This window comes from Mustela nigripes, chromosome 6 (assembly GCF_022355385.1).
Source record: "Mustela nigripes isolate SB6536 chromosome 6, MUSNIG.SB6536, whole genome shotgun sequence".
In the NCBI taxonomy this organism is placed as follows: domain Eukaryota; kingdom Metazoa; phylum Chordata; class Mammalia; order Carnivora; family Mustelidae; genus Mustela; species Mustela nigripes.
In genome coordinates this window covers 8,911,480-8,934,114 of record NC_081562.1, presented here as the reverse complement: position 1 = coordinate 8,934,114, position 22,635 = coordinate 8,911,480, and the positions used below count along the sequence as shown (strand labels likewise).

General features: G+C 51.4%; 1 protein-coding gene across 4 annotated transcripts in view; it reads left to right on the top strand.

Annotated features, from left to right (window-relative positions):
* TAB1 (TGF-beta activated kinase 1 (MAP3K7) binding protein 1) overlaps positions 1–22,635 on the top strand; it is a 33,641-nt gene that overhangs the window by 3,249 nt on the left and 7,757 nt on the right. For 3 of the 4 annotated variants that reach the window (XM_059401979.1, XM_059401978.1, XM_059401977.1), the window contains exons 2-7: positions 12,362–12,498; positions 12,873–13,026; positions 19,638–19,724; positions 20,190–20,328; positions 21,268–21,381; positions 21,988–22,099. In XM_059401979.1, coding sequence (XP_059257962.1) covers positions 12,362–12,498; positions 12,873–13,026; positions 19,638–19,724; positions 20,190–20,328; positions 21,268–21,381; positions 21,988–22,099 — 743 coding nt within the window. Of the gene's footprint in view, positions 1–12,361; positions 12,499–12,872; positions 13,027–17,052; positions 17,230–19,637; positions 19,725–20,189; positions 20,329–21,267; positions 21,382–21,987; positions 22,100–22,635 lie in introns of those variants that run through there. The other variant, XM_059401980.1, reaches the window with a different exon arrangement.

The following is a 22,635-nucleotide window of genomic DNA, read 5'->3' as shown; positions in this document are numbered from 1 at the left end:
TCTTCTGTCCTTAATTATGAAAAGAAAATCAACTTGAAATTCGGTTTTTTTAACTTAGAAACCTTGAGCCACTACAGCTATAAGATCACAGGTGCAGGCTCTGAATTTTTTTCTAATATACATCATCAGTTCCCCCATTAAAATAAAAACATCCACGAGGCCATCACCTACAACCGTCTCATCCGCCGTCAGAATGTGGCCGAGTGGCTCCAGCCCGCAGTAAGTGCCCCACAATTATTAGCCCCTTTATGAATGTATTAGGACTATATTTGTGATGAAAACATAGAGAGCCTTTGATGAAAACCCTGCTGGGAGAGGTGGGGGCCAGGAGTTGAGCTGGTCCCAGAGGAGTGGGAAGGAAAAGGGGGTCATTCAGAAAGACAGAGATGGCAGGAGACACTGGGTATTTTAAGCTTTTTGGAGAGAAAGAACAGCTGCCCCCCCAGCCCCCACCCTGAGCCATCTTCCTGGGGGCATTATTCTCTTATTCTGAGCTTCCTTTTTGCCTCCAAGGAATTCGGGTGCTTTCACCACAAAAACACTCAGCCTTTTCATACTATAATTTGATATTCAAGCTGTGGCCTGAACTTGGAACCATGCTTTGTCCACTTTTGCTGCCCAGGAGTTGGAGATGAATGTCTGTGGGGACTTGCATAGACTGTTAGTCTGTGACGCGATCACACACGTGTGTGAGGCCGCTGAAGGGTGTGTGTGTACCGAGTACCCGGAACACCCTTCGCCACTGACCGTGCACCTGGAGCACGATCAGTGCTTTTCCTACCAAAACAGGAATTTTGGGACTCCCTCATACAAGTCAAAATTAGGCTTTTTTTTTTTTTTTTTTAAGATTTTATTTATTTGTTTGAGCGAGTGAGTGAGAAAGCGAGCAGAAGCAGAGAGAGGCAGATGGAGAGGGAGAAGCCGACTTCCCGCTGAGTGTGAGCCCTGTGCCACCGTGCCGCGCCAGTGTAGGACTTGATCCCAGGACCCTGGGATCATGACCCCAGTCAAAGAAGACAGACACTCAGCCAACTCGGCCACCTAGGTGCCCCTAGTTTCGGCTTTTTGAAATGGCCTTCTTTCCTTACTATATTTTGTGTTCAGTTTCTTCTGAGAAATTAATTAGGAACCCATCAAAGAAAGTGGTGCAGGCTCACTGTGGGGGGTGTCTACGCAGCTCGGTAATGAGGCTGCGTGAGCGCGAGGAGCCCCCTTCTCGGCTGCTGGCAGACCTGGCATTTGTGGGTGTGGGAGAAAGTATGCATCATTGTGCGCGCGGGGGTGGGGAAGGGAGTGGTTTGGGTGACTAGGAAATACGTGACCTTTCTGAATATTGTTCAGAGATGTGGACCGTGTCGGGGTGGAATCAGCAACAGAGCGTTGGTGTGGCTAATCCCTGAAGGAGGGGTGGGAGCTGGGGCAGCAGGATGGCCGCCCACCTGGTCACAGCAGCATCAGAGCCATTTCGGGGGCACTGCTGACATCGGGGAAGACCGGGGACTGTCTCACTCCCTTGTGGGCAGAACTGGGAATTCTCTGGCCACTTGTCACTGAACATCCGAGGGGCTGTGGGGACTGTTCCAGGCAGGGCCTCCCCCGAAGGAGCACTCCTAAATATATGAGAAATTCTCCATGTATCTTCGCATCCAAGACATTAATTATAAGGACCCGCCATTATTTTATATACTGCTAAGAAAGAAAACATCCTACTAATTAACTTGTAACACATCAACTTCGGATATTTAAAGATGAGAATATATGTCTTGAAATCAGCAAAATAAGCAGCTAACAGCACTAGGCTGTGAAACAACACAACACAACAGCACAACAGGGACGCCTGACTGGCTGAGTCAGAAGAGCGTGTGACTCTTGATCTCAGCGTTGTGAGTTCAAGCCCCACGTGGGGTGTAGTAAATTTTTTTTTAAGATTATTTATTTATTTAACAGAAACCACAAGTAGGCAGAGAGGCAGGCAGAGAGAGAGGAAGGGAAGCAGGTTCCCCACTGAGCAGAGAGCCCAGATGTGGGGCTCAATCCCAAGACCCTGGGATCATGACCTAAGACAAAGGCAGAGGCTTGAACCCACTGAGCCACCCAGGCACCCCAAGGGTGTAGTAAACTTTAAAAAAAACAAAAACCCAAGAAACCAGTACCAAGTTAGAGCGTGAAAGTTGCCAAGACACCAGATGGTTAATGACCGCTATGCCTCCGTGAACCCTGAGGATGAATTTCTCCGGAAAGGGGCCCTGTAGCATTGGGCAGTTATTTTCCTGGAGCCCCGGACACGTACCCTGAGAGGGTTTGGTGTATGCTGGCCTAAAACTTATTGTTACATATCCCCCAGGTGTTTTGTTTCTGTTTTGTTTTGTTTTTTAAGATTTTATTTATTTGTTTACTTGACAAACAGCGAGAGAGGGAACACAAGCAGGGGGAGAGGGAGAGGGAGAAGCAGGCTTCCCACCAAGCAGGGAGCCTGACATGACATGGGCTCCATCCCAGGACCCAGGGATCATGACCCAAGCTGAAGGCAGGCCCCCAGGCACCCCCCTTCCTTTTTTTTTTTTTTTTAAACATATCACCCCGTTTATTTTCTTTTTTAATCCTTTTCTTTTTTTTTTTTTTTTTTTTTAAAGATTTTATTTATTTATTTGAGAGAGAGACAGTGAGAGAGAACATGAGCGAGGAGAAGGTCAGAGGGAGAAGCAGACTCCCCATGGAGCTGGGAGCCCGATGTGGGACTCGATCCCGGGACTCCAGGATCATGACCTGAGCCGAAGGCAGTCGTCCAACCAACTGAGCCACCCAGGCGCCCTTCAACTCCTTTTCAAACTCTGATGATAATCAAGAGAGAAAGACTTGGTTTGTTCCTCTATGTCCTTAACACCTTTCTGATTCTTGCTAGTCTCCTCCCTGTTGTTTTTGTTTGTTTGTTTTTGTTTTTTTAAGATTTTATTTATTTGACAGAGACACAGTGAACAGCGAGGGAGGGAATACTAGCAGGGGAAGTGGGAGAGGGAGAAGCAGGCTTCTTGCTGAGCAAGGAACCTGATGTGGGGGCTTGATGCCCCCCCAGCCACCCAGGTGCCCCTGTTGTTGTTTTTTTAAGGATTTTATTTTTAAGTAATCTCTACCCTCAGTTTTCGCATGAACTCACAACCCTGAGGTCAAGAGTTACGTGCTTCACCAGCTGAGACAGCCAGGTGTCCTACCCCTGCCTTCTTTTTCTTTTCTTTTTTTTTTTTAAAGCAGAACAGAGCTCCAGCTCAGAGTCTATGACCAGTAATAGGTTCAGCTAGAATTTAATAATCTTGTTTTGTTTTCATTTTTTATTATCTTCAAGATAAAGCAGGTGATACTGGTTTTCTACTTACAATACTGAAAACATTTATATTCAAAATGAAGTCATTTGAGTAGAATAAAATATGACAGTGGAAAGAAAAAAATAGGGGGGCTCCTGGGAGGCTCAGTGGGTTAAAGCCTCTGCCTTCAGCTCGGGTCATGATCTCAGGGTCCTGGGATCGAGCCCCACATCGGGCTCTCTGCTCAGCAGGGAGCCTGCTTCCCCCTCTCTCTCTGCCTGCCTCTTTGCCTACTTGTGATCTCTGTCTGTCAAATAAATAAATAAAATGTTTAAAAAAAAAAAAGGAAGTGGCTAGTTCCTTGAAGATAGTGAATGGCTGGTTGAGGTCTGGGAAACATGGGCCTCTGGCACTAGTTGGATCTGAGCAGGGCTCTTGGAGGTGGAACAGGGCTCGGAAAGACCAGAAAAGGGGAGGGAGGCCTTGCCTCACCGTGGATACTTTTTAGTATGCTTTTGGGTAAATTTTTCTTATTTCTCCTTTATCTTAATGCCAAGTCAAGTCCAATTGGCTAAGAACTTTATGTTTAAAGAGTGTCAGTATGAAATAAGTAGGTCTTTGCCCAGCAAGTTTAATGTATATAAATAGTTGTTTTAAAATGTGTGTCTGTTTCTATGGCTATACCTCTGGGGTCAGTAGCCTCTTTATTTGAGATCCCCAAAATACATTGGCCTTTCAAGTAGGGCAAACCTTTGGTAGAAGTGTTGCTTCCTTCCTGTGTCGGTGTGGACTCCTTCTGCCAGAAGTAGGTTAGCTTCCCACGCTTTTTTGTTCTGGTCATAGTTTTTTAGAAATCATTTGGAACACCGTATAGAAGGCCTTTCTGTACAAAATAGACAGCTGAGTGAGATTGTTAATCTTCAAAGGGTGAGATTCAAAATTATGTCAATAGGCTGGAAGGCTGAGATGAAAGCATTAAGATATAATCCAACTAATGTAAATTTAGGTTTAAAAAAAATCCTCTACAGGAGTGTGGTTAGGGGAGACTGACTGGCGAGAACCTCAGGAAAAAGACGCTGTGATTTTAGTTGACAGCAAGTGGGAATTTTCCGTTGGAGGCTGGATGCCAGTCTTTTCTTTAAGTGTATAAAGGCTCTTGGGTTTTGTGTCTTGATTTTTCTGTCCTACCCCCCTACTGATTTCTTTGGTTTGAGTTAATTTTAACATTAATTCTTTAGGTTTACTATCCTGTCAACTGCAAATAGAGATAATTGTACTTCTTCAGTCCTTAAGCTCAGCAAATATAAAATAGAGATAATTGTACTGCTCTACTTCTTTTTTTTTTTTTAAGATTTTACTTACTTATTTGATAAGACAGAGATCACAGTAGGCAGAGTGAGGGGAAGGGAAGCAGGCTCCCTACTGATGTACTGCTCTACTTCTTAAGCTTGACTTCTTTTCTCTTATCTAATTGTGTGGGCTGACACCTCTAGTTCAGTGTTAGGATAGTAGAGAAGGTGGGCATCCTTGCCGTGTTTCCGATTTTTTTTTTTTTTTAAGATTTTATTTATTTATTTGACAGAGAGGGACACAGCAAGGGAACACAAGCAGGGAGGGTGGGAGAGGGAGAAGCAGGCCTCCTGCCAAGCTGGGAGCCTCACGTGGGGCTCGATCTCAGGACTCTGGGATCATGACCTGAGCCAAAGGCAGACGCTTAACAACTGAGCCACCCAGGTGCCCCTGTGTTTCTGATTTTAATGAGAATCCCTCTTGTGTTTCCCTATTAAGTAAAATGCTGGCATTAGTACCAACTGAAGCATAAATATAATGGCATGTTAAACTGTCCATTGACTACTGTTGTCTTGAGTGTTATTATTGGGAATGGACCAAGACTGTCCTTAAGTAAACAATAGCACTGGAGTCCATACTCATCGACCTGAAAACCAGTTACTAGTTAATCAAATAATACACAGTTGCTGGGGCGCCTGGGTGGCTCAGCAGGTTAAAGCCTCTGCCTTCGGCTCAGGTCGTGGTCATAGGATCGAGCCCTGCGTCAGGCTCTCTGCTCAGTGGGAAGCCTGCTTCCTCCTCTCTCTGCCTGCTTGTGGTCTCTGTCTGTCAAATAAATAAATAAATAAAATCTTTAAAAAAAAATACACAGTTGCCCCTTGAACAACATGACTTTGAACTATGCATATTTACTTACATGAAGATTTTTTCCATGAATACAGTACTGTATTGTGTTCTTTTCCACGATTTTCTCTATAAGATTTATATATTTATTCGAGAGAGAGGCAGCACCTGAGTGCATGTATGAGAGGATGGGCAGAGGGAGAGCAGAGAAAGAATTTTAAGTGGACTCCACATTAAGCAAGGAGCCCAACGCAGGGCTCGATCCCAGGCCCCGAGATCATGACCTGAACTGAAACCCAAGAGTCAGCTGCGTAACAGACTGTGCCGCCCAGGGGCCCCATTCCTTATGATTTTCTTAATATTTTATTTTTTCTAGCTTACTTTATTGTAAAAATTCGGTATATAATACATATGACATACAAAACATGTTAATTAAACATTTATGTTATTGATAAGGCTTCCTTCCAGTCACCAGTAGTCTATGTCAATAGGTGAGTTTTTGGGGGAGTCGAAAGTTACATGTGGACTTTTGACTGCAGGAGGTTGGTGCCCCAATCTGAGTGGCATTCAGGAATCAGCTAGATTTCCAAAATATTGCTAGCTCAATATTATGAAAATCATATGTCAAAGAGAGCACTTAATATCACAGAGGTGGGGCGCCTGGGTGGCTCAGTGGGTTAAGCCTCTGCCTTCAGCTCAGGTCATGATCTCAGGGTTCTGAGATCGAGCCCCACATCGGGCTCTATGCTCAGCAGGGAGCCTGCTTCCTCCCTCCCTCTCTCTGCCTGCCTCTCTGCCTACTTGTGATCTCTCTCTGTCCAATAAATAAATCTTTAAAAAAATTTAACATCACAGAGGTGTCCAGGCTCTAGTCGTGAATACCTTCCGAGAGCAAAGTGCTTGTAAGTAGATGTACCGTTGTCATACGGTTTTTCAGATTCGGGAGAATCTGATTCGGGAGAATCAGATTCGTTTCTCCCACACGAGCTGAGTGTGGCTGCAGCGGTCTGGGCAGCGTCGTCCAGCCAGCTCCTGGTAGCAATGTCATGGGCGCCCATTGGGAATTGCTTTCAGATGAGTTGTCACTGTGCCCTGAAACGCCGACATGCCCAGGTCCTCTGTCATCCGTTCCAGTTTGTTTCCTTCCTTCCTTGCGGAAGACTCTCATTGGTGGTTTTTGTAGTGTATCTCACAATATCAAGTGGGCCCGTAAGTGGCTTGGGTAGTACTTATTTTTTGCTGGAAAGTATGAATTTGTTGGAAAGATTCGAGTCCCTGAAGCCTGTCTCTGTCCCCTGTGGGAGGTAGAGAATGGTAGAGGAAGCACCACGGTTGCAACACCGATGACAGGTTTTGCATCCTGGGTGACACATTTATATTGTTCATCTCGTATTCAAGGACAAGTTCAATCCATCTTTCTTTTTTTTTTTTTTAAAGATTTTTATTTATTTATTTGACAGAGAGAAATCACAAGTAGATGGAGAGGCAGGCAGAGAGAGAGAGAGAGAAGCAGGCTCCCGCTGAGCAGAGAGCCCGATGCGGGACTCGATCCCAGGACTCCGAGATCATGACCTGAACCGAAGGCAGCGGCTTAACCCACTGAGCCACCCAGGCGCCCAAGTTCAATCCATCTTAAGCTCCTCTTTCATCACAGACAGTATGCTGTCTGTACTTTAGAAAGTATAAACATGTGGCGCCTGGGTGGCTCAGTGGGTTAAGCCGCTGCCTTCGGCCCAGGTCATGATCTCAGAGTCCTGGGATCGAGCCCCGCATCGGGCTCTCTGCTCAGCGGGGAGCCTGCTTCCTCCTCTCTCTCTCTGCCTGCCTCTCTGCCTACTTGTGATCTCTCTCTCTCTCTGTCAAATAGATAAATAAAATCTTTAAAAATAATAATAATAAAAAAAGAAAGTATAAACATCTTCCATGCTTTATTTTAAAAGATTTATTTATATATTCGACACAGAGAGAGAGAGGGAGAAGCAGGCTCTCCACTGAGCAGGGAGTCTGATGCTGGGCTCCATCCCAGGACCCTTAACCGCTTAACCAACTGAGCCACCCACGCACCCCTTCGGCTGCCCTCTGAAACAGCTATGGGCCTTCAGGGTGCTGAATATTGGTCTCTTCACCCATCTTTTCAGGAGGAGGACATAGGACACACCTGACTGGGGAGGTGCTATTGTGCTTAATGTCATTTGAGTTGTAGGCAAGAGACAGACCCTAGAAAAAAAAGCTTCTTTTGGAAACTTATTTGCCAGGTTGTCTTTGTGAGGTCTCTGACAGTGGAGATGGATTAAGCAGATCTAAGACCTAAGGAATAATCAGCACAGAGCTGTTTATTGTAAAGTACTTAACTCCTTAGCAGTGAACTCTCTTCAGTGGCGTGGAAGGCCTTACCCTGTTCCCACCTAGGCACACATGTATGAACACAGTAGCAAGCCACTTTCCCCTCTGGTCACTGCAGAGGCCACACTGGCCTTCTTTGACTTCGTAAATCTCACACACTTACTTTTCCACCTCAGGGTCTTTGCACATGCTGTTTCCTCTGCCCAGAAGGCTCCTTTCCCACTTTTCTGAGATGGTCACTGCTCCATCATCATTTGGGTCTGGTTCAGAAGTCGCCTTTTCTGACCACTTCATCTAAAAGAGCCATCTCTCTGTCCCTTACTGTAATTATTTTCTCCATGGCACATATCCCTGTCTCAAATAGCTGTATTTATTGTATCACATATTTAAAGTTTCTCGTTGACTAGAAAGGAGGCTTCAGACAAGGACCCTCAGTCATTTTCCGCACTGTGGTTCCGGCACCTAGAATAATGCTAGCCTTCTGTAAATGCCTAGTAAATGTTTATGGAATATGTTTGTATTAATGGAATGTACTCCTCCAGCATAATGTCATATGTGGATTCCGAAGACTTAATTAAGTTGTCATTTCTATTAAGAGAGACGTTTATATTGCTTTCAGATGAGACAGGTGACGATTCCAGCTAGACAGTTTGTGTCACCATGAAGCAGTTTTTCTCTCATCGTATGTGTCTTGACCTACATGCCTGGTGTCCTCAGAAGCTGAGCAGAATTTCAGCTCTTGTTGCTGTTTCTTTTCCACAGCTAGGTTTCGGTCACATTTGCAGTTTTCGCAGGCTACTACTAATAGACCTTAGTGGCTTTTCAGACCTTGTGGTGACATCATGTGAATAAGTCCTGTAAAGATGTAAGTAAGATTAAAGACACATCACATCGATGAATTGAAAGATTCACGTGGTGAACATGTCGGATCTCAAACCGATCTGTGAACAGTTCCAGTCAAAATCCCAGCGAGATTTTCTTGTAGATATAGACAAACTGAGATTTTATTTATTTGACAGAGACACAGCAAGAAAGGGAACACAAGCAATGAGAGAGGGAGGAGCAGGCTCCCTGCCAAGCAGGGAGCACATTGTGGGGCTCAATCTAGGGATCCCAGGATCATGACCTGAGCCGGAGGCAGATGCTTAACGACTGAGCCACCCAGGCGCCCCAGACAAAGTGATTTTAAAATTTATAGAGAAGGCAAAGGAAATAGGATCACTGAAGTCATTTTGAAAACGAATGAAGTTAGAGGCCACCCACTACCCGATTGTATAATATAGATTATAAGTAAAATGTAGATTTGATAATAAGAGATTTTGAATATAAGTTTATAAAATCGCGGTAATCAAGAGCATGTAACTGGTGGAGGGATGGACACACAGATTCATGGCACAGAGTGGAGAACAGAGACAGACCCACACAAGGACAGCCAGTTAATTTTTTTTGAAAGAGGCACAGAGATAATTTAATGGAGAAAGGGCAGTCTTTTCAACAAATGGCGTTGGAACAGTTGGATATCCACATGTGAAACAAAAAAAACTTAGACCTAAACTTCCTGTCGTAGACAGAGATTAACCCCAAATGGATCACAGGTCTAAATGTAAAACTGTGAAACTATCAGAAGAAAACCCTAGGTCTCTGTGGCCGGGGCCAGGCAGACAGTTATTAGAACATGAAAGCATGCACCGTGAGAGAAAAAGCTGATAAAATGGGTTTCATCAAAACTAGAAACTCTTGGCCTGCAAAAGACACCAATAAGCAAATAAAATGATAAGCTACAGGTGTGCCTAGGTGACTCAGTCGGTTAACCTCTGACTGTTGGTTTCAGCTCAGGTCATGATCTCAAGGACTGTAGGATCCAGCCTGGAGTCAGCCTCCCCACTCAGTGGGGAGTCAGCTTGAAGGACCCCTCCCTCTGCCCCTCCCCTGCTCGTTCTCCCTCTCTCTCTCTCAAAGTAAATAAATCTTAAAAGAAAGAAAGAAACGAACAAACAACAAGCTACAGTCTGGGAAAAAATATTTGCAAATCACATGTCCAACAAAGGACTTTATCCAAAAGACATAAAGAGCTCTCAGATCTCAACAGGTGAAAAAACAAAACAACCCAACTGAAAAATGGACAGAAGAAAAAAAATGGGCATAAGATTTAAAACAGACACTTCACCAGAGATGGTAGGATGACAGTGTAGCACATGGAGAGATGCTTAACACCATTATAAGTCACCAGGGAAATGCAAATCACAGCACAATGAGCTAGCACTACAGGCTTTCTAGAATGTCTCCATTTAACAAAAGGGACCCTGCAATGATAAGGAGGCAGAGCCCATGGAACTTGCCTTGTGCATTTATGGGCAGGAGCGCAAATGGTACACCACTTTGGGAAACAGTTGGCAAATTCTTAGAAAATCAGACAGCCATGTTATCCCTACTCTAGAGATGTGAAAGGTCACATTCACACAGAAACCTGCCTGTGACTCTTCATACCAGCTGTCCATACCTGCCCCAAGCTGGGAACAGCCCAGAGGCCCTTGAGTGGATGAGCAGATGGGCTTCTATCCAACTGGTGGAAAATTCTCCAATGAAGGGACAAACTTGTTGCCCGCAGCAACTTGTGTGGGGATGGGGTGGGGGGAGGAGGTCTCAGGCATGGTGCTGAGTGAGAGGATCCCATCTCAAAAGGTTATGCACCTTGAGACCTGGAGCAGAGTGGTGGGTTTGCCAGGGGCTGGGGAGTGGGAGGGGAAGTTAGTGTCCAGCGGGGACAGAGTTTCAGTTTTTCATGATGGAAAGAACCATGGGGATGGGTGGCAGGGCTGGCTACGCAGCAGTGAATAGTTAGTACCCCTGAACTATTAAAGACAATAAAGAACGTGAATTTTGCTATGTGTGTTTTATCACAATAAAAAGAAAAAAAGTCATGTACTGCCTAATTGCACCAAAGACATTCTTGAAAAGACCATGTAGTGGCGCAGCACAGGGCTAGAGGAGGGTGTGGCTACAAAGGGGCAACACGAGGGTCTGCTTTGGGGCCATGGGGCTGTTCCAGATCTTGGGGCGGCAGTCACACGAAACGCCTGTTCCCATTCATAGACTCGCGTGCCAAAAAAAAGTCCATTTTACTATATGTTAATTTAAATACAAAAATAAGCTCCCACATCCTGCAGAAGTTGCTCTAGGGTGCAAAGCACAGAACTAACCCGCTAGAATAAATGCAACATGAAAGCGATTAAAAAAGCCATAGAGTCCCTGGCTGTCAGTATGTAAATGAGCAGAACATGAAATTTGCCACAAAAACTAACCACAGGCCTTTTATATATCCGATTGCAAAGGCCTGTCAAAGTGGTTTTCGCAGCCTTCTTTGAAGGCCCTGACTACTTCCTTGGAGGCAGTCGTGCATAGTACCCATGCCTGTTTAATACACAGCATCCCATCCAGACTTTGGGATTGTCCCAGTTGTTTCCATTTGCTGTAGTTCAGCCCAGTGGCCCTGGGAATGCTCCTGGAGCCCAGCCAGCTTCAGGGAGGCGCTCAGTGAGAAACAGTGGATCGCACCTGAGTGTTGTGTCAGAGTTGTCTCTGCGGCTAAAATAATGCAGATGCTCAGAGTGAACTCAAGATTTAGGCCGATCAGAATTTGTGTTTGGGCTGGGGCTGGACAGCTGTGTATGTGCGCGCGTGTGTGTGTGTAAGGTTCTAAGCTCCGTGTGTGTGTGTGTGTGTGTGTAAGGTTCTAAGCTCCATGGTGATGACACTGGGCAGTCTAGTTGGAGATCCGTGGGGTAGAATGGAAGTCAGACAGGGGCAGGCAGGAGGGAGGGAGCCAGGCGTACTAGGAGTGCATGGGAAGGCTGTCAGTCAAGCCCGGCTGGTGGTGGGGTGGTCTTCCTGAAGGAGGACTTCCTAGAGGCCCTGCCTGACTGCTGAGCCAGAGTCCCAAAGAGCATGGAGTAATGCCAGACAAGGAGTCTGTTCATGCAGACGGAAGGAGTGCGGTGCCGGGAGCCTTGTGCTGATGGAGAAGGCTGTGGCACCCGGCAGGTGGGAGAGTCACCAGCGGAGGACAGAAGCCCCAGGGGCACGGAGCAGGAACGAGGCGGTTTCTCTGGTGTCGGGCTGCCTGAGTCAGTCACCTGAAGGAGCTGCTGCATATGCCAGTGCCCTGGGATCGGCCCTTCTGGGAGCTGGGCCTAGAGGCCTCCAGTTAGAGCTAGTGCCCAAGTGATTGGCATCAGAGCCACAGCAGGGAGAGGTAGGGAGCCACCAAAGAGCTTTCTACCAAGTTTGCTCTCCAGAGTATGTCTCACTCATGTTTTGTAACATAGTTCATGCTTGGAAACCACTGCTGGGCCTTAATTTGGGAGCTCTAGGCTTTTCTAGACTTCCTGGGGAAAAGCATTGCGGACTTCCCATAAAAACACACAGACCCTTCTGTAGGCTTTAGTTCGTATAAGCATCGTTTTCCAGAAGGAAGTGGAACCTTCTCTACAGGGCGGGGCTACTACGGTTTTGTTGGGGAAGAAGGAGGTGTGGGGCCCAACCTGGGGAGAAGGTGACACTTCTCCGTTTCCTGGTGTCCTTCTCAGGAGCAGCAGCCAAGCTGGACAGATGACCTTCCACTCTGCCACCTCTCTGGGGTTGGTACTGCCTCCAACCGCTGCTACTCTGCTGATGGTAAGGGCACTGAGAGCCACCCACCAGAGGACAGCTGGCTCAAGTTCAGGTGAGTGTGCCAGCAATGTCCCCCTGGGCATTGGAAGCAGATTTATGGGGCAAGAAAAAGCAGCACTTTTGCACCTCTCTCGAATAGGGCTCACTGCTGAGGTGGGGTCCGTGGGAGGCAGCACCTGCTGCTGTCCTTTGCACATCTGGACCTCACCCCCACCACCCTGCTACAGTGGGGGTGGGGAGCGTCCCAGAAGGCCATGCCCGAGTGGCATGAGGGTCAATGTGGGGAGACTCAGGTGGGCAGCTAAAGCCACCGCTGCCGTGTCTTTGGCCTCATCCCAAGTCCTGGCCCTCCTCCCCTCCACTTGGGAACTGGCGTCACTCTCCTACAAGCGCCCGGTCCCAAGCTGCTCCCACTCTCTCTGGCAGGAGTGAGAACAACTGCTACCTGTACGGGGTCTTCAATGGCTACGATGGCAACCGAGTGACCAGCTTCGTGGCCCAGCGGCTATCTGCCGAGCTCCTGCTGGGCCAGCTCAGTGCCGAGCACACCGAGGCGGACGTGCGGCGCGTGCTGCTGCAGGTAGTGATGCTGGGGCTGGCCGACCGCGTTCCCAGGGAGCTCAGCCTGACAGCTGCCAAGTGCTGGGTTCGCCAGGGTTGGTCTGAAGATGCTGCCAGCTCCTTCTGCGGAGGGACCTGCTCTGGGTGGCTCCCAAGAGGCAGGGCGTGAGGAGTGCCATGGGCAGGGTGTCTAGATTTTTTTTTTTTTTTTTTTTTTAGATTTTATTTATTTGGCAGAGAGAGATCACAAATAGGCAGAGAAGCAGACAGAGAGGGGAGGAAGCAGGCTCCCTGCTGAGCAGAGAGCATGATGGAGGGCTTGATGCCAGGACCCCAGGATCATGACCTGAGCTGAAGGCAGAGGCTTTAACCCACTGAGCCACCCAGGCGCCCCAAGGGGGCCCAGAATTTAAAGTGGTAGGGGCTTCGGGCAGCGAGGAAGTTTACAGGCCGTTTACTGCCCTGTAACTTAAGGAGCAAGGATCTTATTTTTATTTAAAGATTTTTGTTTTATTTATTTTTAAAGATTCCCTTTATTTATTGAGAGAAAGAGAGAGCACAGAGGGAGAGGGAGAAATAGACTCCATGCTGAGCAGAATCCGATGTGGGGCTCGATCCCAGGACCCTGAGACCATAACCTGAGCCTAAGGCAGAGGCTTAACCCACTGAGCCACCCAGACACCCCAGATGATTTTTTTTTTTTTAAGTAATCTCTGCACTCAGTGTGGGGCGTGGACCTCGAACTTAAAACCATGATCAAGAGTCACATGCTCTTCTGACTGAGCCAGCCAGGCGTCCCAAGAAGCAAAGATTTTTTTTTTAAAGATTTTATTTATTTATTTGACAGAGAGAGACATAGCAAGAGAGGGAACATAAGCAGGGGGAGTGGGAAAGGGAGAAGCAGGCTTCCCGCTGAGCAGGGAGCCCTATGCAGGGCTTGATCTCAGGACCCTGGAATTATGTCCTGAGCTGAAGGCAGACGCTTAGCGACTGAGCCACCCAGGTGCCCCCAAGGAGCAAAGATTTTAAGAGCCGGTTGTGGCATTCCACAATGCCAGAGGCCTGTGGGCGTGCTGGAAGTTCCATGGAGGCCCTGTTGGAGAGCCCGGTGCTGTGTTCTGATGGGCAGTAAGATGAGCTCCTGGGTCTGGGGACCTGAGTCCGGGGTGTCCAGACGCCTTGCTGGGGGTGGCTTGCACTTAGACGACTGCCCCACAGAGGTGTTCCCCGCGGTGTGGCGGGTGGTAAGCCAGTGCCGCACCACGCTGGTGACAGTGTAGTTGGTCCTGCCCAGTGAACCAGGATGTGACTCTGAGTTCAACCTCCCAGCCGCTGAGAGGTTTGTCCCCTCACAGGCCCAAAGAATGGCAGTTGCCAGCCTTTGGTTTGGGAGCATAATTTGCCATTCAAAACAATGCATTTTCAAGTTCTGTGGGAGCCCAGTCCCCCTGCTGTAAGCTCAGGCCTCTTGGGCCATTGTGTCTTAAGCTCCCCCAAGACCAGGAGAGATAGGGGACCTGAGGACCTTCAGGCCAGGGAAGAAGGAGTAGGGAAGCAGTGACCCAGAAAGGCTGGAGTGTTGGAGCAGAGGGTTGATTGCTGGTGGCTGGCGCGGGGAAGAAGCTGGGGAGTTATCCTTGGAGTTGTGGGCAGAGGGTTGTGTTCGGGAGCCGCAAAGATGGGTGGTGACTGAGCTTCAGGCAAGGGAGCCCTCCTGGAGGTTAGAGACGGCCTCTGGTGCGCTAGTGTTCGCCTGCACTCAGAGGCGGGTGACCTTCATCACCCTGGTGTCCTCCAAATTGGAACGGCCCATGTGCATGGGACTTGTGTATGAAAGTCATCCCACTGCCAATGACCTGACCAAACCACTGGCCTGTGAGCCACTGCCCCTGAGTCGGTAACAATACAGACAAGGACAAGACGCTTGTCGTGGGCAGCCATGCACTGCATGGACATTTGTCCTGAGCAGGCTGAGCTGACCCCGCCTTGCCACAGTCCGAGGGGGCGCACAGACCCCCCCTTGGCGATCCCAGCTTGCCGTGGGAGTCGGGGGGGGCGCTCAGGCAGTGGCGGGCTGTGCCACTGCTAACCCCTGGGTCCCTGGGCAGGGTGCTGAGGAGCCAGAAGCTGCGTCCTCTGGCCATTGGGAAAGCCTTCCCCTGCAGGATTTAGCTCCTTCCAGAAAGGATCCTCTCCACGGTGGCGAACTGGCACTTGTAGCTGTGTCGCGCCACTGCTGGGAGCCGTCCCTGATCTGTGATCTCACGGGGAGGGTGAGTAGGGCAGCCCCACTCCGTGAGGGCCTCAGTTGCTAATAAAGCCCACCAAGGAGCCAGAATCTGAGGTTCTGGGGGAGGGGTGCAGCCGTCTGGGCCGGAAGCCCACAGGCAGCCAGGAGGGGCCACGGTGGTCCATTGTCCCCAGGACACCCAGTCCACGGTGGCCGGTGCTGCTGCCTGAAAGGAGCCAAGGGGAACAAGGGAGTGGGCTTCGTGAGTTGACCTTCAAGCGAGCTGGCTGTCGGCTGTGGCTCTGTGGGTGCCCGGATGAGGAATGGAGGAGAGGTGTGCTGTGTGTTGCCTCCAAAGTGTAAGGAGATGCCAGGTGTGGTGGGAGGCTGAGTAGTTCACAGCTGGTGTTTAACCTCAAGTGGGGTTTCCCGGCCTTTACAGGACCATCTAAGGCCCTTGAATTTTATGTGGGGCAATAGCCCAGCCTCGGTCGCAGATGAATCCTGCCCGAAGGCGGTTGAATGCCTTCTATATCCTGCCTGTTAGGCCTCGTCATTTAAAGGGTGCCCCTTGCTGATGTGGGGTGGGGTTCCCAGGAAGTGTCCACAAGAGCAGTAAAATGTCTCCTCTATGTGTCCCAGTGGGTCGTTAGAGAAGTATACGGTGGTTGTCTCCTAGAGGAAGGACAGGCTCCAGGGGACAGCCGGGTCCCTTGGGCAGGGTCATGGACAAGTGCCCCCCTCAGAGGTCAGGATACAGGCTCCAGATCCTGCTGTCCGGGATGGGGCCGGCCAGGAGGTGGTGGCGTCTGCAGCACCTGAGCCAAGGCCTCTAGTTTGTGTCCTGGTCTTCTTGAAAGCAAGCATCAGGGTTCCCTGATCCCCAGAGCTGCCCATACAGAGAGGCCTCTGCATCATCTCGGGAGGGAGGGAGCTGGGTGGCAGGCCACTCTCCATGGGTACCCAGAAGAGGCCCAGAAACACCCTGCCACCGTATCCTTTAGAGCCCCTCCATTGGTTCCTGGCTGTAGCAGCAAACAAGATTTGAACTTTAAAAACATTCGTTTTTCATCTAGTTAGAGCATTGATACCATCTACTGCCCTTAGTACCAGCTGACATTTCTATAAATTATAATGGCATGGCCTTTTATTTGTGGCCAACTCCTAAGATTCTGGCCCCAAGGGTGCCTCCTCTGGGTTGGACATGGTCAGGGAGTGTGGAAGCTCAACACTGAGCAAAATGACATGCCCACCGAACCATCTAGTGTCTACCTACGAGGGAATGGGCTTCATCCATGGTCGCCCATGGTGGGCTTGAGCTCTGATCTCGACAGAGGGATGGGCCCAGCCCCCAGCTATAAAAACTCGTCAGGAGAGGCAAAACATCTTCCCCCCTTATCTCCAAGGGCACCGGAGTCTCGGGGATCTCTTCCTCAGAGCCCACCACCGCCTTTTGGATTTTGTCTGTCTCCTGCCTTTGTGGCTTGACACATTGGGGAGCCCCTTTGCTGTGGTGACAAGTCTGGGGGTCCTCTAGGGTGTCTACTAAAATGGGTCCTCGATACCTTGGGTGTTTTGTTTAACCAGTTAGAAATTTTAGAGTCTTTGGCCAGACTAGCCAGACGGACGCATGTCAGCCACTGCAAATAGCAGCTGGGAGCCAGTTCCAAGTCCCGTAAAGGTCAGTACCGTTCTTGCCACTTTGGACAAATGTTTCTAGAAAACCTTGCATGGCCAGCCTGGTGTGGTTACCTGTCTCCATTTCCAGGTCACGCTGGTCGTCATCGGATGATCTGGTGCAGAGGAAGGTAGCCGAGAACACCTGGGATGGAGGTGGTCTCTTTCCCCATTCGTGCTGCCGCCTCCTGCACTCGGGCGGCCTAGTCCGTGTCCGAGGAAGTGGCTCCAGCTCTGCCCGGGCTGTGCCCCCCAATGTGTCCAAGCAAGCCTACCCCCGCCAGCTCCCAAGAACGTAGCAGCCCACCACGCTCAGTAAGGCTCGGGCCACTTCAGCAGAGCTCTTCCAAGAGTCTAGTAGTTTTTCAGCCTCCTCTGGGGACTGGGAGGGAGCCAGTATCGTGTGCTCAGGGGCCCCGCTTTTAGTGAGGGTTTGTTCTGCTGTAGCGTGCCAGGGATGGGACTCCCAGTATCCACTGGGTTGGGGGACCATCTGTGACAGCGGCAGGGAACACAGCCACAGAGGCGGTGCTGACCTGGGACGCCATGATGCCCCTGGTGGCGTTGCCTCTGCCGTGGGTTAGGGCTGGCTCCCCCAGCTCAGCAGCCAGCCTCCCTTTCCCACGCTAGTCTAGGGGAGCTCTCCTTGGCTCCCGGGGGCTGCCTAGCCTGCGCCCCTGCTGGGATGGAGGCAGCGCCATACTGTCCTAGTTAGCTCACTGGGGCTCGACTTTGACCCACGATTAGAACCAGTCACCTCCAGACCAGACATCTGGTGGGGTCTTGTTCCTAGACGAATGGGAAGTACATCCACCTTGGACTAGGGCCTGCTGGCTAGTCTCTGCAGGGGAGCCTGACCTTTTACTGCACTAACAACCTAGGGCATTTGTGGCCGCACCCCGCAGGGGGCCAGACCACACTGCAGGACTGCCAGCAAGCAGCACTTCATTCCCAGGGAGCTGGATCTATCTGGGGGAGGACGATCGCAGGCCATTCACAGCTCCCAGGCATAGTATAGGAGGACAGACTGCCCCACACCGTCCTTGTCACCAGCAGTGCTGAGAAACCAGAGCAGGTGTATTGAATGAAGATGATGTCCTGAGGTTGGCAGGTCACCCCCTCAGCCTCCAGGCCCCACCTCTGGGGACGTGAGACCCACAGGACTGTTGTGACTGGAGGTGCAGTCCCAGGACACACACACCCCCCACCACCCCTCCCCCAGGAAGCAGTGCTGCAGATTTGTCGTTACTTATAGATCCCAGAAGCAAGACGGCGCCATTGAGCGGTGGGGAGGGGAGGGGGACAGTCCTCCCTCCGGAGTTGAGAGAAAGGGCAGAGTGGCAAGCTCCTGGTACTTAGGAGGGCGTTGGGGTGGAGGTCACTATTTCCCATAGCCTTAACTCGAAGTGGTTATTTTAAAAGGTGCACTAGGAACTGCGAAGAGGGTATTTTTGGTGGGACTCCTAAGCTCAGGCCTTCATCTGTGTCCAGACTCGGGTTAGGGGCGGTGTTATCATGCCTTTAGACGTCTGGGCAGCAGCTCAGAGGCAAAGTTGTTTATTTCAGTCGTTCTCGTCACACAGAGGCTCCCCACATCCCCAGGGGCCAGGCACAGGCAGCCGGCCGTCCTTACCCCTGAGTGGCAGGGTGGGCTCTGGAGGCGATCCTCCTGGGGAGAGAGGCGTCAAGGGTGTTCCTTGGATGAAGGGGTGGGGGGAGGCTGAGCTCTGGGAGAAGCAGGGTGATTTGAGGTGAACCCTGTCCCCTGGCTGAGGCTCAGGTGCTCAGCCTCCTATTTGTAAGCACCCGTGGGCCTTGTCTCCTCCCTTTGGTTCGCTGGTACCTGCTGGCCGGTCCTGCTTTCTGCCAGCTGAAGAGCTCGAGGTTTTCCTCCTGTCATCTCTGTTGGAAGCACGTCCAAAGGCACTTAGTCTGAGACGAGAAGGATTGATTCCTATTCCTCGAAAACCGTGTTCCCGGCCGTTTTCCAGCCTTGGCACCTGGGCCAGAGGGCCTCTGTGGCCTCAGGGCCCTGAGCCAGTGAGTCTAGGCTGGTTCCCTCGCCTCCCGGAAGGCAGCAGTGGGACCAGCGTCAAGGGACCGGCATTGACCGGCAGGATGTAGTGAAGATACCAGGTATCATTGCCCCAGGCTCCCGCTGGCCCAGGCGCTGGGTGCGTGCCATCCCCGCTCCCCAGAGCAGCGCTTGTCTCCTTCGTGGGTAAGATGGGAGACTGCCTGGCAGGCAAGCATCAGAGCCGGAATTCACCCTGGGTGGCCTGATTCCAAGCCTTGCTTGGAACCTCTGTGCCAACCCCTGCCCCTCTGGTGTCTGCAGTGCTCTCTGGAAGGCTCCAGGCCCCTGGGGCTGAAGGCTCGGAGCCACAGGCCTTGGAGTGCCCTGTGGGAAGCCTCTGTCATGTGATGACCTGCATTTCATGCAGAATTTGTCACTTTTTTATAAGATTTTATTTGAGAAAGAGCAGAGTAGGAGGGAGGGGCACAGAGAGAAGCAGGCTCCCCGCTGAGCAGGGAGCCTGATGTGGGACTCAATCCCAGGACCCCAAGATCGTGACCGGAGCTAAAGGCAGATGCTTGACTGACTGAGCCACCCAGGCGCCCCCAGAATCTGTCAGTATTAATAGGCATTTCAGTATCTGGTGACAGTGGTATTTTGAACTGGCTTTTCCCGTGACACCCCTCCCTGTCCTCTGTGCGTCCAGGCCTTCGATGTGGTAGAAAGGAGCTTCCTGGAGTCCATCGATGACGCACTGGCTGAGAAGGCAAGCCTCCAGTCCCAGCTGCCAGAGGTAATCTCCCCAGCCTGCTCCCGGGGGGTAGCACCCCAAGGCCCAGCTTGGTGAGGAGCAGGGACTTACTGCCGTGTTACTCCCCAGCCATTGGCAGGACTGGGCCATAGTGTGTTTGCAGAGGCCCCTCCAGGGGGTATCCTGGGCCCACTGTGGGCAGCTTCAGTCAGGCTTGGCACGGGGGTGGGTGGTGAAGGATGTGAGAAAAGGCCCTTCCAGATCAGTCCTCGGCCTGAGCCTGTGCATCTCATCATCACCCACCTGCCCACATCAGCCACCGGCCCTTCCAGAACCGACAGGGCGAGTGCGGTCCTGTCTGGCTTTCCTAGGAGAAGGCTTCCCCGGAGCTGTGGTGCGGCTTCATCCCGGCCAGGCCCTCGGAGCCTCGCCTTTGAAGGGAGGGTCTGCTGGGGGGAGATGGTCCTGAGCACCCCGCCTGCTCTGACCCCCTGGTGTGGCCTCTAGGGTGTCCCTCAGCACCAGCTGCCCCCGCAGTACCAGAAGATCCTCGAGAGACTCAAGGCTCTGGAGAGGGAGATTTCCGGAGGAGCCATGGCCGTCGTGGCTGTCCTGCTCAACAGCAAGCTCTATGTCGCCAATGTCGGTGAGCCAACTGCCTGTCACAGGGCGGGAGCACTGGCCGGGAGAAGGCCAGCCTCAAGGTCTGGGTGTTCTTTGGGCAGCCTGCTTCCCAGACACATAGGCCCTCCAACCCATGTCTCCTGAGACCCTGAGGTCCATTTCCCCATTTCTGCCCAGGAATGCCCCAGTCCCAGCGCAGAGAGTGAGAGGACCCGGCTGGGAGGCAGGCGTCCCAGCTTTAGTCCCCGACTCTGCCCCAGCTGGCTGTGGGCGAGTTGCGTCCCCTCTCTGGGTTGCCTCAGTGGCTTCCTCTTCTGGCGGAGATGACCTGGCTATGGAAGACCCACTCAGCATCTCACAAAGGGCTGTGGGATGGGCTAAGTGAGGGGCCCCGGGGATATTTGGATTTGTGGGAAAGGAGGCCATCTGGAAACCCAAGAAGACCGCACTCACAGATTACTGTGGGAGCAGTGCAGAAACCCCACTGATCATGTCTGTCTGTTCCTTGGGATCTCATGGACAGAAGTCAAAAATACGAAAAGACAGGGTGAAAAGCATAGAGCGAACACCCGTGTGCCCAGCCCCCAACCCCAGCAGTCAGAGCCTCAAGGCCAGTCTCATTTCCTCGCCAGTCCTTTGGCTCCGCAACCCCAGACATCCTGTCAGGTTATCTTTGTCAATAGTTCAGTACATCTCCCTAGAGAAAAGGTCTCCTAGTAAAATCATAATTATCCTAGGATGACACTGGAAAAGTTTAACCTAATTCCTTAATACCATCAGCACGCCTCAGAGACTGGTGACTCACCCCAGTGGTCTAAGCCTATTTTCTTTGCTCGGTTCAAGGATTTCCCGGTGTGAGATGCTGCCTCCTCTCTCTCTCTCTGTGTCTCTTTCTCTCTGCTCCACCCATCCTGTTCCTCCTGTGCGCAGTCTTGGCTCAGCTGCTCAAATTCCCCTGCAGGTACAAATCGTGCCCTTTTGTGCAAATCCACGGTGGACGGGCTGCAGGTGACCCAGCTGAACGTGGACCACACCACGGAGAACGAAGACGAGCTTTTCCGCCTCTCTCAGCTCGGTGAGTCGGGGCGGGGCCGACCCCCATGGCTCACCCTCAGTCTTCTTCTGGGGGGCCGACTAGGGAGAGGCAGGAAGTGCTTGGGTTGCGACCTTGGGCTTGGGACCAGCCTGCCTGGGGTTGGGTCCCAGCTCTGCCCCTTACTAGCTGGTGATGTCCGGAATTTTGGAAGTTTGTGCCTCAGTTTCCCCATTTGCGTAATGAGGATCGTAGTCACACCCGCCTCAGGGCCTTGTGAGGATTAAGACTCTTTATGTGTGAAGTGTTTCCAGGAGTACCGAGTGTACGTCCAGGAATACCGAGTGTACCCAGGTACTATGACCGCTAGAGACTAAGAGGCCAGAGAAGGCTCAAGGCTGCAGCTTGCACGGCACAGCTGCTCGCTCCCTGCCCGGGGCCTCTGAGGAAGGGGGCGTTCTGATGGGGCTGAGCACGGTGGATGCTGGGGCCCTTCGGGTGAGCCGCTCCCGGGGGCACCCTGGCGTGACTTCATTTTCCACCCAGCGGGTCCTTGTTGTCTGTTGGGGGGCTGTGTCTGTATGCTGTTCGTTTCCTCCTTCATGGTGAGCAGGGTCTGGGATTGTCCTCTCGTTCTCCTGCCGGCAGGTTTGGATGCAGGAAAGATCAAGCAGGTGGGCATCATCTGTGGGCAGGAGAGCACCAGACGCATCGGGGATTACAAGGTCAAATACGGCTACACTGACATCGACCTACTCAGGTAGGGGGCCGACCCAGCTGCCCCCTGTTTGTGAGGCCGGAGGGTCTGGGCAGAAAGATGGTCTGGGGACAGAAAGATGTGGTTGAGGTAGCTGGAAGCCCGAGGAGAGCTGTGCCCCTCCCAGAGAGGCTGGTGTGTGGCCTTAGACCCAACAGGCTGGGAGGTTCTGTAGAGCAGGGCTGGCAAGGGGTCCGGTTGGGGACATGAGTGAAAGCCAAGGGCAGCAGCCAGGGCCACGGGGCCTGACAGGAGTGGCCAGCGTTCTCATGAGCTGCCGCAGTTGGGCAGCGGTGGTGACCGCGGGTGGCGTGCCCGCCTGTGCCCAGCCTGTGCCTCAGACCCTGTGAGGTAGGTACTGCTGTTGGCCCGAAGGTGGGTTCATCAGAGGCAACCGATGTGGAGACCGCGGGGGGCCACCTGCTCACAGGGCTGGCAGGGGCTGAGGCAGGGCTTGAACCCAGGCATCCTGAATCCGAAGCAGTGTCCTTAACGGTGATTGGGAAAACAGACATGCGGCGGGCGGGGGTGGGGTGGGG